The sequence below is a fragment of the Thamnophis elegans genome, unplaced genomic scaffold, assembly GCF_009769535.1.
Source record: "Thamnophis elegans isolate rThaEle1 unplaced genomic scaffold, rThaEle1.pri scaffold_403_arrow_ctg1, whole genome shotgun sequence".
NCBI lineage: Eukaryota > Metazoa > Chordata > Lepidosauria > Squamata > Colubridae > Thamnophis > Thamnophis elegans.
In genome coordinates this window covers 5741-21078 of record NW_022473875.1, presented here as the reverse complement: position 1 = coordinate 21078, position 15338 = coordinate 5741, and the positions used below count along the sequence as shown (strand labels likewise).

At 48.9% G+C, this 15338-nt stretch overlaps 1 protein-coding gene across 1 annotated transcript; it reads left to right on the top strand.

Moving 5' to 3' along the window:
* Positions 1-2285: 2285 nt before the first annotated feature.
* Positions 2286-15128, top strand: LOC116523530 (B-cell CLL/lymphoma 6 member B protein-like). The gene is made up of 8 exons (XM_032238642.1): positions 2286-2427; positions 4749-4920; positions 5711-5932; positions 8326-8730; positions 9006-9115; positions 10792-10922; positions 12442-12579; positions 14211-15128. The coding sequence occupies exons 2-8, from the start codon at positions 4754-4756 to the stop codon at positions 14340-14342; spliced, it is 1305 nt and encodes a 434-aa protein (XP_032094533.1). The 5' UTR covers positions 2286-2427; positions 4749-4753; the 3' UTR covers positions 14343-15128.
* The last annotated feature ends 210 nt before the right edge of the window (positions 15129-15338 follow it).

Genomic DNA, 15338 nt, shown 5'->3' with positions numbered 1-15338 from the left:
GTTTTTGGGAACCTCAGCCCCCCCCTTCCCCCCCCCCCTGGCTCCCTGGAGAAGGAAACCAGCCGGTTCCATGCAACTCCTCCCAAAACTGGCACAAACATTAAAAAACTGCGACCACTAACCACCATTGTTGGTTAAAGGCGCAGAGGCCTTATTTCCAGGAAAAATCGGAATATTTTTAAGGATAGTTTCGGCCTCCCTCGTCTCTTTTCCCAGTGTTTTCCTTTCCGGCTTTCTGGCACCGATGTTGCCGGATGATGAATCCATGCTGGCTTCTTCTAGTCCTTGCCGGGAAAATGTAGCTTGTTCCCGGCAAAATTTCCAAGGCCTAAAGGGTGAGATTCTGCTCTTAGGTGCTTTTATTCCCAACCGTGTAAAAATACCAGGAGGGGGGGGGGGCAAACTGACAGCAAAGGGGCTGGGGGATTGTGGGAGTTGAAGTCCACCCATCTTAAAGGATGCTGAGAAGGGAATTCTGGGAGTTGAAGTCCACATCTCCTAAAGTATGTTTTATGGGGAATTCTGGGAGTTGACGTCCACCCATCTTAAAAGATGCTGACAGGGGAATTCTGGGAGTTGAAGTCCACCCATCTTAAAGGATGCTGAGAAGGGAATTCTGGGAGTTGAAGTCCACCCATCTTAAAGGATGCTGAGAAGGGAATTCTGGGAGTTGATGTCCACCCATCTTAAAGGATGCTGAGAAGGGAATTCTGGGAGTTGAAGTCCACATCTCCTAAAGTATGTTTTATGGGGAATTCTGGGAGTTGACGTCCACCCATCTTAAAAGATGCTGACAGGGGAATTCTGGGAGTTGAAGTCCACCCATCTTAAAGGATGCTGAGAAGGGAACTCTGGGAGTTGAAGTCCACCCATCTTAAAGGATGCTGAGAAGGGAATTCTGGGAGTTGATGTCCACCCATCTTAAAGGATGCTGAGAAGGGAATTCTGGGAGTTGAAGTCCACCCATCTTAAAGGATGCTGAGAAGGGAATTCTGGGAGTTGAAGTCCACCCATTTTAAAGCATACTGACAGGGGAATTCTGGGAGTTGAAGTCCACCCATCTTAAATGATGCTGACAGAGGAATTCTGGGAGTTGAGGTCCACCCATCTTAAAGGATGCTGAGAAGGGAATTCTGGGAGTTCATGTCCACCCATCTTAAAGGATGCTGAGAAGGGAATTCTGGGAGTTGATGTCCACCCATCTTAAAGGATGCTGAGAAGGGAATTCTGGGAGTTGAAGTCCACCCATCTTAAAGGATGCTGAGAAGGGAATTCTGGGAGTTGAAGTCCACCCATTTTAAAGCATACTGACAGGGGAATTCTGGGAGTTGAAGTCCACCCATCTTAAATGATGCTGACAGAGGAATTCTGGGAGTTGAGGTCCACCCATCTTAAAGGATGCTGAGAAGGGAATTCTGGGAGTTGATGTCCACCCATCTTAAAGGATGCTGAGAAGGGAATTCTGGGAGTTGAAGTCCACCCATCTTAAAGGATGCTGAGAAGGGAATTCTGGGAGTTGAAGTCCACCCATCTTAAAGGATGCTGAGAAGGGAATTCTGGGAGTTGAAGTCCACCTGCCTGAAACCTGCCAACCTGGAGAAAATCTGAGCCGTTTGTCACAACGAAAAAGGGCCAGCATCCCGAGAGACCCCTCGTTTCCCCCCCAGTGACCTCATCTCTTCCAGGCCCAAATTAGTAACGGACATAACGGCAGATCCGTTATGTCCAAACTTCCCTCCCCCCTGGAACCTCGCCTTTGGGATCGGGCCCAACGCCACCCCCCACCCACACCCCCGGCCAGAGAACCAGGAAGCTGCCCCAATAGGAAATGCTCTCATGCACGCAGGTGCTTCCTCCCCTACACAACTCACACACACACACACACACACAAAGAGCCATGCACAAACACACACACACACACACAAACACACACACACCCACACACAGGCGTTTCTGGCCCCACAATGCAAGGAAACCAGGGACAGGGCAATCTCCAGCCAATGGCAGAGGAGAATTGAGGGTGAGGGGCACGAGGCCAGCTCTAATTTGGGGTGGGGGGTCGGTGCAGAGCGCCCCCCACCCACCCACAATGCCTCCTTGCCCACGTTTCCTGCGCTCGAAGCAGCACCTTCCTGGTCCTTCTTCCTGCCAGCTCTATAAATAAACCCCCTCCTCTTTGACAGCCCCCCCCCCTCCAACCTCCTTCTCCTGTTCTTCCTGGCGATGCTGAACATCACCCGGTCAGTTTCCTTCCTTTTTTCGTCCCTGTTGGAGGTTATAAAAGACCCCGCTGGAGCCAGCCAGCTTTGAGGCTGGTTCTCAGAAGGCTGCGGCTCTGGAAGGGACTGGGGGGTCCAGCTGGATCTCTGCCCCCCCTCCCGCAGCTCAAAGCACCCACACACACGCACACCTGCTGGCAGGACGGGGGTGAGTATTGGGGAGGGGGCAGCTGGATCCGCAGCTAGGAGACAAAGCTGCAGGGGGGGGGTGTCACTTGGTACAAACCAACCTGGTTTGGTAGTTTAAGCCATAGTTTACCCGTGGTTTGTTTCCTTCGCTGGGACCAGTCTACGAGGGGCTTAAGATCCGGGGGGGACCCGGCTGAAGGGGGTCGAGAGAGTGGCGGTCACCCGAGGGCAGATCCAGTCTAGGAGTAAGGAGAAGTTGTTTGACCCAGAGAATAGTTAGCCAGGGGAACCGCTTGCCACCAGAAGCTGCAGGAGCTCCACCACAGGAGCTTTTGAAGGGTTAGAGAGTGGACGGCCATTTGTCTGAAATGGGATCTAGGGGGGGTCTCCTGTTTGAGCAGGGGGTTGGGCTAGAAGGCCTCTGGAGTTCCTTTCCAGCCCTCTCTCCTTCTTTCTCCTTCTATCCCCTATCTCTCGCTCTTTCTTTCTTTCTTTCTTTCTTTCTCTGTTTTTCTTTCTTTCTGCTTCTTTCTTTCTCTACACCCCACCCTCTCTCACTCCCTCTCCCTCTTTCTTTCTCTCTCTCCCCTCTCTCCCTCTTTCTCTCGCTCCCCCTCTCTCGCTTTCTTTCTCCCTTTCTCTCTTTTTCTTCCTCCCTTTCTTTCTATCTTTCTTTCATTCTTTCTTTCTCTCTCTCTCTCTCCACCCCACTCTCTCACTCACTCTCACTTTCTTTCTCCCTTTCTCTCTTTTTCTTCCTCCCTTTCTTTCTATCTTTCTTCCTCCCTCCCTTTCTTTCTATCTTTCTTTCATTCTTTCTTTCTCTCTCTCTCTCTCTCTCTCCCCCTCTCACTCAATCTCACTTTCTTACTCCCTTTCTCTCTTTTTCTTCCTCCCTTTCTATCTATCTTTCTTCCTCCCTTTTTCTATCTTTCTTTCTCCCTTTCTTTCTATCTTTCTCTCTCTCTCTCTCCCACTCTCTCACTCACTCTCACTTTATTTCTCCCTTTCTCTCTCTTTCTTCCTCCCTTTCTTTCTTTCATTCTTTCTCTCTCTGTCTCTCTACCCCACTCTCTCACTCATTCTCACTCTTTCTTTCTCTCTCCCTCTCTCTCTCGCGCTTGCTATCTAGCTACCTGTAAATCTATGTCTGTCTGTCTAACTTATCTGTTTATCTATGTCTGCCCGTCCATCTATCTGCCTAAACTTGAGGTTTTGAAGAAGAGGCTGGACAGCCATTTGTCTGAAACGGTATAGGATCTCCTGCTTGAGCAGGGGGTTGGACTAGAAGATCTCTAGAGTTCCCTTTCAGCCCTCTGATCCTCTCACTCACTCCCTCTTTCGGTTTTTTTCTTCATTTTTCTCCTTTCCTTTTTTCTTTTTCTTCCTCCCTTTTTTCTTTCTTTTCCTTCTTTCCTTTTTCTTTTTTCCCTTCCTTCCTTTTCTCCTTCCCTCATTTCTTCTTTCCTCTTTCACCTTTCCTTCCTTCCTTCTTTTCTTTCTTTCTTTCCTTCCTTCCTACTTTTTCTCCCTTTCTTTCCTTCTTTATTTTCTTTCCTTCCTTCCTTCCTTCCTTCTTTCCTTCCTTCCTTCCTTCCTTCCTTCCTTCCTTCCTTCCTTCCTTCCTTCCTTCCTTCCTTCCTTCCTTCTTTTCCTTCCATCCTCCCTCCCTCTTCCTCTCCCTCTATCTGTCGGTCTGATCTTGAGGTTTGGAAGAAGAGACTAGCCAGCCATTTGTCTGAAATGGGGTAGGGTCTCCGGCTTGAGCAGGGGGCTGGACTAGAAGACCTCCAAGGTCCCTTCCAACACTACTCTGATGATGTTGCGTATCTGCCTGAAATGGGGTAGGGTCTCCGGCTTGAGCAGGGGGCTGGACTAGAAGACCTCCAAGGTCCCTTCCAGCCCTACTCTGATGATGTTGCGTATCTGCCTGAAATGGGGTAGGGTCTCCGGCTTGAGCAGAGGGCTGGACTAGAAGACCTCCAAGGTCCCTTCCAGCCCTACTCTGATGATGTTGCGTATCTGCCTGAAATGGGGTAGGGTCTCCGGCTTGAGCAGAGGGGTGGACTAGAAGACCTCCAAGGTCCCTTCCAGCTCTAGCCAGCCAAGATTGACCAGAATGCAGCACGAATACGACAAGAACCAATGTGGCTAGATCATTTTTTTTTCACTTGGGGAACTTTCTTAATAGACGGTGGGAACGCAGTCGACGTAATATATCTTGACTTCAGCCAAATGGGTGAGGGGGAAAAGAGCTGCCCAGGGGAATTCTGGGAGTTGAAGTCCCAGATTTGCCCCACCCAGCCTGAGAGCCCCCCCTCCCTTCTTCCCGCCCTCCAGGAGCCATGGCTGGTCCCAGCGCCCCCAGTTACGTCCGGGAATTCACCCGCCACTCCAGCGACGTCCTCACGAACCTGAACGAACTGCGGAAGCGACGGATGCTGACGGACGTCACCTTGAGGGTGGGGGGCTGCCCCTTGCAAGCCCATAAGGCTGTGCTGACCGCTTGCAGGTGAGACTTCCCCCACACACACAGGAGGTTGAGCGAGGTTGGCACTGTCCACACCCACAAGAGGGGCACATGGTGTAGAATTCGAACCCAGAACTCCCGTGGCGGCTTCCGGCGTAGCCAGAAACAAAACGAGGTGGGATTCCCCATCTAAGAAAGGGGCGTTGGTGCAGATAGTTCTTGACTTACGACCAGTCCAACATGGGCACTGAAAAACGCGACTGACGAACGTTTTTCACACTTAACGACCATCGGAACCTCCACGGGGGCCGCCATGATCAAAATTCGTATTTATGACGGGCTCAGCCTCCCGGGGGGTGGGGGCGGGGCAATCACGCTATCTCCTTTTGCGACCAAGCACGGGGAAGCCGGATTCGCTTAGCAACCGCGCAACTCACTTAACGACGGCGACGATTCCCTTTGAGCACGCTGGCGAGGAAGGTCGCAAAACGGGACAAGGCTGGCTTCAGCCACATCTCGCTAAGCGACGGACAGGTTGGGTTGTCATCGTAAGTCGAGGACCACCTGCGGGGTGATTTTTAAAAAACAAACAAACCTCGTTTTGCATTTGAATTTTTTACAAATGTGTATTTGAACCTTTTTTCCAAATCAAATTTTTAAAAAAATGCAATTTCAATTACTATTCCCTGCTAAACTGAGGCTCGCTAGGAAATATTAGCCACAGGGGAGGCCCCGCTTCAGCCACATGGGCCCGAGCGAGGGTGAGGCGCATGGGGTTTGTAGTCCGCTCGCTTTGAAGCGGCCAGAGATGGATGCCTTCTTTCTCCAACAGCGGCTTCTTTTACTCGGTTTTCCTGGGCCACGGAGGCCACGAGGTCAGCGTGCTGACCCTCCCCAGCTCCATCGAGCCGGTGGGCTTCCAAGCCCTCCTGGATTTCATGTACACCTCCCGCCTCCTCCTGAGTCCGGGCACGGCGCCCGCGGTGCTGGTCGCCGCCTCCTATTTGCAGATGGAACATGTAGTCCAAAGCTGCCACCGATTCCTCCAGGCCAGGTACCCCGGGGGGGGGGGGCGGTGGGGAGGGGGATTTAAAGGGGAGTGGGGGATCCCCGAAGTCCAAAATGGGGGTTTCTCTTGGATTGGGGACATCTGGAATGAAACAGGAGGGGTTTTTCCAATGGGAACAAAACAATTCTTGGCTTGGAAAATGGGGGGGGGAAGTGGGGGGTCTTTTTGGGGGGGGATTTAAGGGGTTTTTGGGGATAGAAAGCTGGGTTGTCCCCACTTGGAGACCTCGGGATGTGTGGGGCCCACAATGCCCAGGGTTCCCAGCATTGGATTCCTGCTGAGGGATTCTCAATTTGGGCCACTTTAATATATCTGGACTTCAACTCCCAGAATTCCCCACTCAGCCTACTTTAAGTGGGGTAGACTTCAACTCCCAGAATTCCCTAATCAGCCGGCCTTAAGATGGGTGGACTTCAACGCCCAGAATTCCTCAGTCAGCCTGCTTTAAGATGAATGGACTTCAACTCCCAGAATTTCCCAGTCAGCCTGCTTTAAGAGGGGTGGACTTCAACTCCCAGAATTCCCCAGCCAGCCTGCTTTAAGATGAATGGACTTCAACTCCCAGAAATCCCTAATCAGCCTGCCTTAAGAGGGGTGGGCTTCAACTCCCAGAATTCCCCAGCCAGCCTGCTTTAAGAGGGGTGGACTTCAACTCCCAGAATTCCCCAGTCAGCCTGCTTTGAGATGAATGGACTTCAACTCCCAGAATTCCCCAGTCAGCCTGCTTTAAGAGGGGTGGACTTCAACTCCCAGAATTCCCCAGTCAGCCTGCTTTAAGAGGGGTGGACTTCAACTCCCAGAATTCCCCAGTCAGCCTGCTTTGAGATGAATGGACTTCAACTCCCAGAATTCCCCAGTCAGCCTGCTTTAAGATGAATGGACTTCAACTCCCAGAAATCCCTAATCAGCCTGCCTTAAGAGGGGTGGGCTTCAACTCCCAGAATTCCCCAGCCAGCCTGCTTTAAGAGGGGTGGACTTCAACTCCCAGAATTCCCCAGTCAGCCTGCTTTAAGAGGGGTGGACTTCAACTCCCAGAATTCCCCAGTCAGCCTGCTTTGAGATGAATGGATTTCAACTCCCAGAATTCCCCAGTCAGCCTGCTTTAAGATGAATGGACTTCAACTCCCAGAAATCCCTAATCAGCCTGCTTTAAGAGGGGTGGACTTCAACTCCCAGAATTCCCCAGTCAGCCTGCTTTAAGAGGGGTGGACTTCAACTCCCAGAATTCCCCAGTCAGCCTGCTTTGAGATGAATGGATTTCAACTCCCAGAATTCCCCAGTCCCATGAATGAATTTCAACTCCCAGAATTCCCCAGCCAGCCTGCCTTAAGAGGGGTGGACTTCAACTCCCAGAATTCCCCAGTCAGCCTGCTTTGAGATGAATGGATTTCAACTCCCAGAATTCCCCAGTCAGCCTGCTTTAAGATGAATGGACTTCAACTCCCAGAATTCCCCAGCCAGCCTGCCTTAAGAGGGGTGGACTTCAACTCCCAGAATTCCCCAGTCAGCCTGCTTTGAGATGAATGGATTTCAACTCCCAGAATTCCCCAGTCAGCCTGCTTTAAGATGAATGGACTTCAACTCCCAGAAATCCCTAATCAGCCTGCCTTAAGAGGGGTGGACTTCAACTCCCAGAATGCCCCTGCCAGCCTGCTTTAAGAGGGGTGGACTTCAACTCCCAGAATTCCCCAGCCAGCAATTCTGGGAGTTTGAAATTCCTCCGATCCTACAGAGGCCAAGATTGAGATAAACTGGGTTAGAATAGATCCTCATTTCTCCTTCCCACTTTTAAATGGCAACAAAAGAGAGAGAGAGAGAGAGAGAGAGAGAGAGAAAGGCAGATCTCAAATCAAGAACGAGGGGAAGATGTTGGGGTTCAAAGACACGGCATGAAAATAGTGACACTAGGACCGTTTTTCACACTTACGACCATCGCGGAATCCCTATGATCAGATGGTCAGAATTCGGATGCATGGCCACTGATTCATATTTGCGACGATCGCAGCGATCGCCTTTTGTGACCTTCCAACCATGGGGGAAGCCCGATTCACTTAACAACTGTGTTACTGATTCAAGAACTGCCGTGGCTTACTTAACAACTGTGTCGTAAAGCAGGGCAAGACTAAAAATAAAAACCCCAATGTCTCACTTAGCAACATAAATTCGCTTCACAACCGTGCGACTCACTTAACAACCGCAATGTTTCACTTAACAAGCGTGGCCAGAAAGGTGGCAAAATGGGACAAAATTCACTTATAAGGAATGTCTCGCTTAACAAGAGAATTTTTGGGTTCAATTGTGGTCGTAAGTCGAATCTATAGGGTTTGTGGGGGTCGGACCTCTGCACCCCCTAACCCTTCCCTGTGTGATCCCTGCAGTTACGACCGGCTGACCTTCCTGGTGCCCCCCCCGGACTGCCAGGCACTGCCCGAAATGTCCCAGCCGCCGAAGGATGAACCGTCCCTGCAACGAAGCGCCATCGTGGTCCCTTTTCTCCGAGGGGCCACCACCGAAGGGGCCCCGCAACCCGCATCCTTTCACACCCCAGGAAAGGATTCCGCAGCCGTCAGATCCCCGGGGATCCCCGGGGATCTCTTCCCGGGGGGCCACCCGGCCTCCCCCGACGAGTCCAGCGGCTGCGCCCCCATCCCGGAGCCCAAAATTTGCCACTGGAAGAAGCACCGTTTCATCGTTCTCCATGCCACGCTGCCCCCCGCGGAGGGCATCCCGCGTGACGAGGCGGGAGGGCCCGTCGGCTCTGCAGAAGGAAGCCCCGCCCCCAGGTCAGAGCTCAGCCCCTGACGTCAGGGCAAGGGGGCCTCTGAGCACGTACAGAGGGCTTCCCCTAAATCCTGCGCCTCTGTATCGGGTCAGGGCTCCCACCAGCCGGGCACTGGGAAGTATAGTTCCCAAGCTTCTGGGCACGACCAGATCGGAGAGGGGTGTGTGGGGGTCATCGTGCTGGGAGGGCAGCCCCTGGGCACGTGCAGAGGGCAGCTGCTTTCTTTCCCTGCTCTGAGTCCTGCACTGACCCCCCCCCCTGCTCCCCCCTCCACAGGAGCCCTCCGGCTGACCCCCAGTGCTCCATTTGCAACCCGGCGCCCACCGTCCTCTCTTCCCAGACCCCCAAGCGCCTTTCTGCACAGAGGGGAGGCGGCTGCAGCTCTGGTGAGTTGGTGATGGGGGGGGGGAGGGAGAGATGGGAGGGGGGGTTCTGAAACTCAGTGGGCCCCCAGCAACCCCCTGCCCCCCTAGCCGGGGGGAGGGGGAGGGCAGTTGGAGAAGCCTTTCCCCCCCCCCCCTGCCTTCAAAGGCCCAGAAACAAAATCTTCTCTTTCTGACTCGTATTTTTTCCCCAGTGTCGTCATAACTTTGAACGGTCGCTAAACGAACGGGGCGTAAGTCGAGAACGGCCTGGGTTTGCGCCTGGCCACAGCCAGCCTGTAACGGAGAGGAAGGTTAGGGAGGCATGCGCAGAGTGCACAGGTCTCCACCCAAGAACCTTTGGCTGCTGCCCAAAAGCTTCTGTACCTAGGAAAAGATTAAAACAGAGATACAGGATGGATGGATGGATGGATGGATGGATAGATGAGAGAGAGAGAGAGAGAGAGAGAGAGGGAGATAGATGATAGATAGATAGATAGATAGATAGATAGATAGATAGATAGATAGATAGATAGTTAGATAGACAGATAGATAAGGGAGATAGGGATAGATAGATAGATAGATAGATAGATAGATAGATAGATAGATAGATAGAGAAAGGGATAGATAGATAGATAGATAGATAGATAGATAGATAGATAGATTGATAGATAGATAGAGAAAGGGATAGATAGATAGATAGATAGATAGATAGATAGATAGATAGATAGATAGATAGATAGATAGATAGATAAGGGAGATAGGGAGAGAGAGAGAGAGAAAGAAAGAGAGATAATAGAGAGAGAGAGATGATAGATGATAGATAGATAGATAGATAGATAGATAGATAGATAGAGAAAGGGATAGATAGATAGATAGATAGATAGATAGATAGATAGATAGAGAAAGGGATAGATAGATAGATAGATAGATAGATAGATAGATAGATAGATAGATAGATAGAGAAAGGGATAGATAGATAGATAGATAGATAGATAGATAGATAGATAGATAGATAGAGAAAGGGATAGATAGATAGATAGATAGATAGATAGATAGATAGATAGATAGATAGATAGATAGATAGATAGATAGATAGATAAGGGAGATAGGGAGAGAGAGAGAGAGAGAAAAAGAAAGAGAGATAATAGAGAGAGAGAGATGATAGATAGATAGATAGATAGATAGATAGATAGATAGATAGATAGATAGATAGATAGATAAGGGAGATAGGGAGAGAGAGAGAGAGAGAAAGAAAGAGAGATAATAGAGAGAGAGATATGATAGATAGATAGATAGAGAGAGAGAGAGAGAGAGAGAGAGACAGACAGACAGACAGACAGACGGACGGATGGACAGTCAGAGATAGATAGATGATGATAGATAGATAGATAGATAGATAGAAAGAGAGAGAGAGAGAGGCAGAAAGAAAGAAAGAAAGAAAGAAAGAAAGAAAGAAAGAAAGAAAGAAAGAAAGAAAGAAAGAAAGAAAGAGGAGCGGGTGCTGTGATTGGACTATGTGAGAAACCACTGAGGACTTTCTTCCTAAGTCGGGTGGACTTCAATTCCCAGAATTCCCCAGCCAGCAGCAAATTCTGGGAGTTGAAGTCCACTGAGCAACAGCCCACGAGACGGACAGAGCAAAGGGCCAATGGGTGGGTCCGATGCTCCAAATCCCTCCCCCTACTGTCTTCCAACAGGGGAAAAGCCCTACCATTGCGGGATCTGCGGGGCCCAGTTTAACCGTCCGGCTAACCTCAAGACCCACTTACGCATTCACTCCGGAGAGAAACCCTACAAGTGTGAGATGTGTGGCTCTTGTTTTGTGCAGGTAAGGAGACCACAGGGAAATCACCCCCAAGCAGTGCCCCATAGGTTTAGTTTAATTTATTATTTATTATTTATTATTTATTATTTATTATTTATTATTTATTATTTATTATTTATTATTTATTATTTATTATTTATTATTTATTATTTATTATTTATTATTTATTATTTATTATTTATTATTTATCATTTATCATTTATCATTTATCATTTATCATTTATCATTTATCATTTATCATTTATCATTTATCATTTATCATTTATCATTTATCATTTATAATTAACATTTATCATTCATCATTTATCATTTATCATTTATCATTCATCATGCATCATGCATCATGCATCATTTATTATTTATTATTTATTTTGTATTTGTTTTGTATTATTTATTTATTTATTTATTATTATTTATTTATTTTGTATTATTTATTTTTATTATTTATTTTTATTATTTATTTATTTATATTATTTATTTCGTATTATTTATTTATTTATTTATATTATTTATTTATTTTGTATTTATTTATTTTAAAATGCATCTCTGTTTATCGATCATTTGCGAGCCAAAATGTTTTGCAAAATAAATGAATAAATAAATGAATAAATGAATGAATAAATAAATGAATAAATGAATGAATAAATTCATTTATCTATTCTATCTATCTATCTATCTATCTATCTATCTATCTATCTATCTATCATCATCTATTTTAAAAGGCAGCTCAGTTTATTGATCATTTGCAAGCCAAAAGGTTTTGCAAAAAATATTTTGCAAAATAAATAAATGAATAAATAAATAAATGTATTTATTTATTCTATTCTATCTATCATCTATCGTCTATCTATCATCTATCTATCTATCTATCATCTATCTATCTATCTATCATCTATCTATCTATCTATCTATCATCTATCTATCTATCAATTTATTGATTTTGAGACAGCTCAGTTTATCGATCATTTGCGAGCCAAAAGGTTTTGCAAAAAATATTTTGCAAAATAAATAAATAAATGTATTTATTTATTCTATTCTATCTATCATCTATCGTCTATCATCTATCTATCTATCTATCTATCTATCTATCTATCTATCTATCTATCATCTATCTATCTATCAATTTATTGATTTTAAGACAGCTCAGTTTATCGATCATTTGCGAGCCAAAAGGTTTTGCAAAAAATGTTTTGCAAAATAAATAAATGAATAAATAAATAAATAAATCTATCATCTATCTATTGATTGATTTTAAAAGGCAGCTCAGTTTATCGATCATTTGCGAGCCCAAAAGTTCAGGATTCTGGGATTCAGCCGGTTCGCATCGGTTCGACCAAACTGGTCGCTAACTTTCCGAGGAGTTGGACGAACCGGCGGTTGGAAAAAGCGCCCTCTTGTTCTTCCCACCGTACAGGGTTAGGCACCGCGTGGAAGCGTGCCAGGTGGGCGCAAACGCCTTTCGCTCCCCCCAAAACCTAGGTGGCTTCACTGGATGTTCCCCCCTGCCCCCCTCCCCTTCCAGGTGGCGCATCTCCGAGCCCACGTCTTGATCCACACGGGGGAGAAGCCCTACCCGTGTGGCACCTGTGGCACCCGCTTCCGACACCTGCAGACCCTCAAAAGTCACCTCCGCATCCACACCGGGGAGAAACCGTATCATGTAAGCGGCGATAGGGGGCGCCTTCTCCCTGGGGGGGGGGGCAGCTGCCCTATCGAGGACTCGGGGGGAGGAGGAAACTGGGCGAGTTCTCAGTTCTCTGTGTGGTTGAATGGTGGGTGGGCTCTTCTAGGGGGAGGGTCTTAAAGGGAAGTGTGGGGAAGGGGAGGACTCGAGTGGGGCGAAGGGAGGGAGCTCAGGGTTCGGTTCTGAGGATTTTGGGGTCTTCCAGTTTGGATTGCTTCTCGGAGACGTCTCGCTTGCCATGGGAGGTAGCATCATCAGGGCTCGATGAGATGAGGGAGGGGTGGTTGATTGTGGCTTTTTTAGAGCGGGGGTTTCTCAGCCTTGGCAATTTGGTGGGTGGACTTCAAGTCCCAGAATTCCCCAGTCCTCCACCACCACCTCTTCCTCCTCTTTCTCCTCCTCCTCCTCCTCCTCTTCACAAACCCCACTCCTTTGTAGCACTGATGATGTTACCTGGTTGGGTCATGAAACGTGTGTGAGAAAACCACCACACTCAGAGAGCACCCAGGACCACAGAGTCCTTTTCTTCCTCTTCTTCCTCCCCCTCCTCTTTCTCCTCTTCCTCCCCCTGGGCCTCCCCCACTTTCTCCTTTCTCCTCCTCTTCCTTCTCTTTCTATTCCTCCTCTTTCTATTCCTTCTCCTCTTTCTCTTTCTCCTCCCCTCCTCCCCATCCCCTCCTCCACTTTCTCTTCCTCTTTTTCTTTCCCCTCCCCTCCTCCTTCTCTTTCTCTTCCTCCTCTTTCTCCTCCCCAATTCCTCCTCCCCTTTCTCTTCTTTCTCCTTTCCTTCCTCCTCTTTGCCTTCCTCCTCCTCCTCCTTTCCTTTCTCCTCCCTTCTCTTTCTCCTCCCCTCCTCCTTCTCTTTCTCTTCCTCCTCTTTCTCCTCCCCACCTCCTCCTCCCCTTTCTCTTCTTTCTCCTTCCCTTCCTCCTCCTCCTCCTCCTCCTCCTTTCCTTTCTCCTCCTCTTCTCTTTCTCCTCCTCCTCCTTTCTCTTCTTTCTCCTTCTCTTCCTCCTCCTCCTCTTCTCTTTCTCCTCCTCCTCCTCCTTTCTCTTCTTTCTCCTTCCCTTCTTCCTCCTCTGCCTTCCTCCTCCTCTTCTCTTTCTCCTCCTCCTCCTCCTTTCTCTTCTTTCTCCTTCCCTTCCTCCTCCTCCTCTTCTCTTTCTCCTCCTCCTCCTTTCTCTTCTTTCTCCTTCCCTTCCTCCTCCTCCTCTTTGCCTTCCTCCTCCTCCTCCTTTCTCCTCCTCTTCCTTCTCTTTCTCCTCCTCCTCCTTTCTCCTCCTCCTCCCCCACCTCCTCCTCCTCAACCACCCTCCCTTCTAGTACTGATGACGTTCCCTAGCTGGGTCATGAAATGTCTGAAAGAAAACCACCAATCTCAGAGAGCACCGAGGATCCCACAGTCCTCCTCCTCTTCCTCCTCCTTCCCTCAAACCTCCCACCCTTCTAGTACTGATGACATTCCCTAGCTGGGCCCAGAAACGTCTCTGAGCAGAGCCCCAAGCTCCGAGAGCACCCAGGACCTCCGCCAACCAGCTCCACCGTTGCTTCCCCCCCTCCCTCCCGGGGTGGCAATCTTTCGTAACCTCCCCCTTTCCCCTCCGCAGTGCGAGCAATGCCGTCTGTGCTTCCGCCACAAGAGCCAGCTACGCCTCCACCTGCGGCAGAAACACGGCGCCGTCACCAACACCAAGATCCGCTACCAGGTGCTGGACGGATCGTACGCCACCGTCTGCTAAGCCGGGAGTCCCCGTCGTCACAAACCACCTTTGCCGGTTTCCGGGCCAGGAAGAGATCCAATGCTCCGTGTTTCGTGAACGGAGAACATTTCTTTTCGAACCCTCCCTTTCCCACTTTCCCCCTTTGCGATGCAGGGAGTCCTCGACTTATGATGTTTCGTTTAATGACCATCCAAAGTTTAAAAGGCCCTAAAACGTGACTTAGGATCGCTTCTTGCACTTACCACCCACGTCAAAATTCAGACGCTTGGCCACCGACTTGTATTTATGACGGTCACAACGTCCTGGGATTTCCCCTTTGGTGACCTTCTGACCCAGCCAAGTCAACTGAGGAATCTGGATTCGCTTAAGGACTGGCTGATTCACTTAACAGCCACCACGATTTGCTTAATGGCAAGGAGAAGGTCGCCCAATTGGGCGTGATTCACTTAACGGCCAGAGGGATTGGCTTAACCGTCGCGAGAGAAAGCAGATGGCAAAAATCGGGACCTCAAATTCTGGCTCCCAATTGGGGTCGTAAGTCAAGGACAACCTGAATGATTCCGGAAGGGAGGGGAGGGGGCCAAAAAGATACCCGCTACCATTAGTTCCCCCCCCCCTCTAATTTGATTCTTTCCAGCTTCAACTACAATTCCCATCTTTCCCATCGCTGGTTGGTGGGGGATGATGGGAATCATAAGCCTAACGTTCCCGGGGGAGGCTGTCCTAGAATTACTCCCCCCACCCCACCATCTTTGGAGAACAAGGGGAGGGGGGCTTTGAATGGGCCCCGATTACCATGGCAACTCCGTTGCACTGTACAGTAGAAGCCATTTTACGGCGGTACAGTAGAAGCCATTTGAAGGCACAACAGGCTGTATCTTAACAGAACACACACGAGGGGTATTAGGGGTGTCTTACCCCCCACAGTATTTCTTTCCAGAGAGTAAGTCATCTGTGTCCCAAGTTGAAATTGTTCCAGGCGGTCCAGAGTTATGCTGGAACCCACACACACGC

What these genes read in the sequence shown, in the direction of transcription:
- LOC116523530 (XM_032238642.1), top strand. Translation starts at nt 4,754, where the DNA reads ATGGCTGGTCCCAGCGCCCCCAGTTACGTCCGGGAATTCACCCGCCAC. An exon ending in GAAGGAAGCCCCGCCCCCAG is followed by an intron (nt 8,731 to 9,005) that starts GTCAGAGCTCAG and finishes CCCCCTCCACAG; the next exon opens with GAGCCCTCCGGCTGACCCCC. An exon ending in CCGGGGAGAAACCGTATCAT is followed by an intron (nt 12,580 to 14,210) that starts GTAAGCGGCGAT and finishes TCCCCTCCGCAG; the next exon opens with TGCGAGCAATGCCGTCTGTG.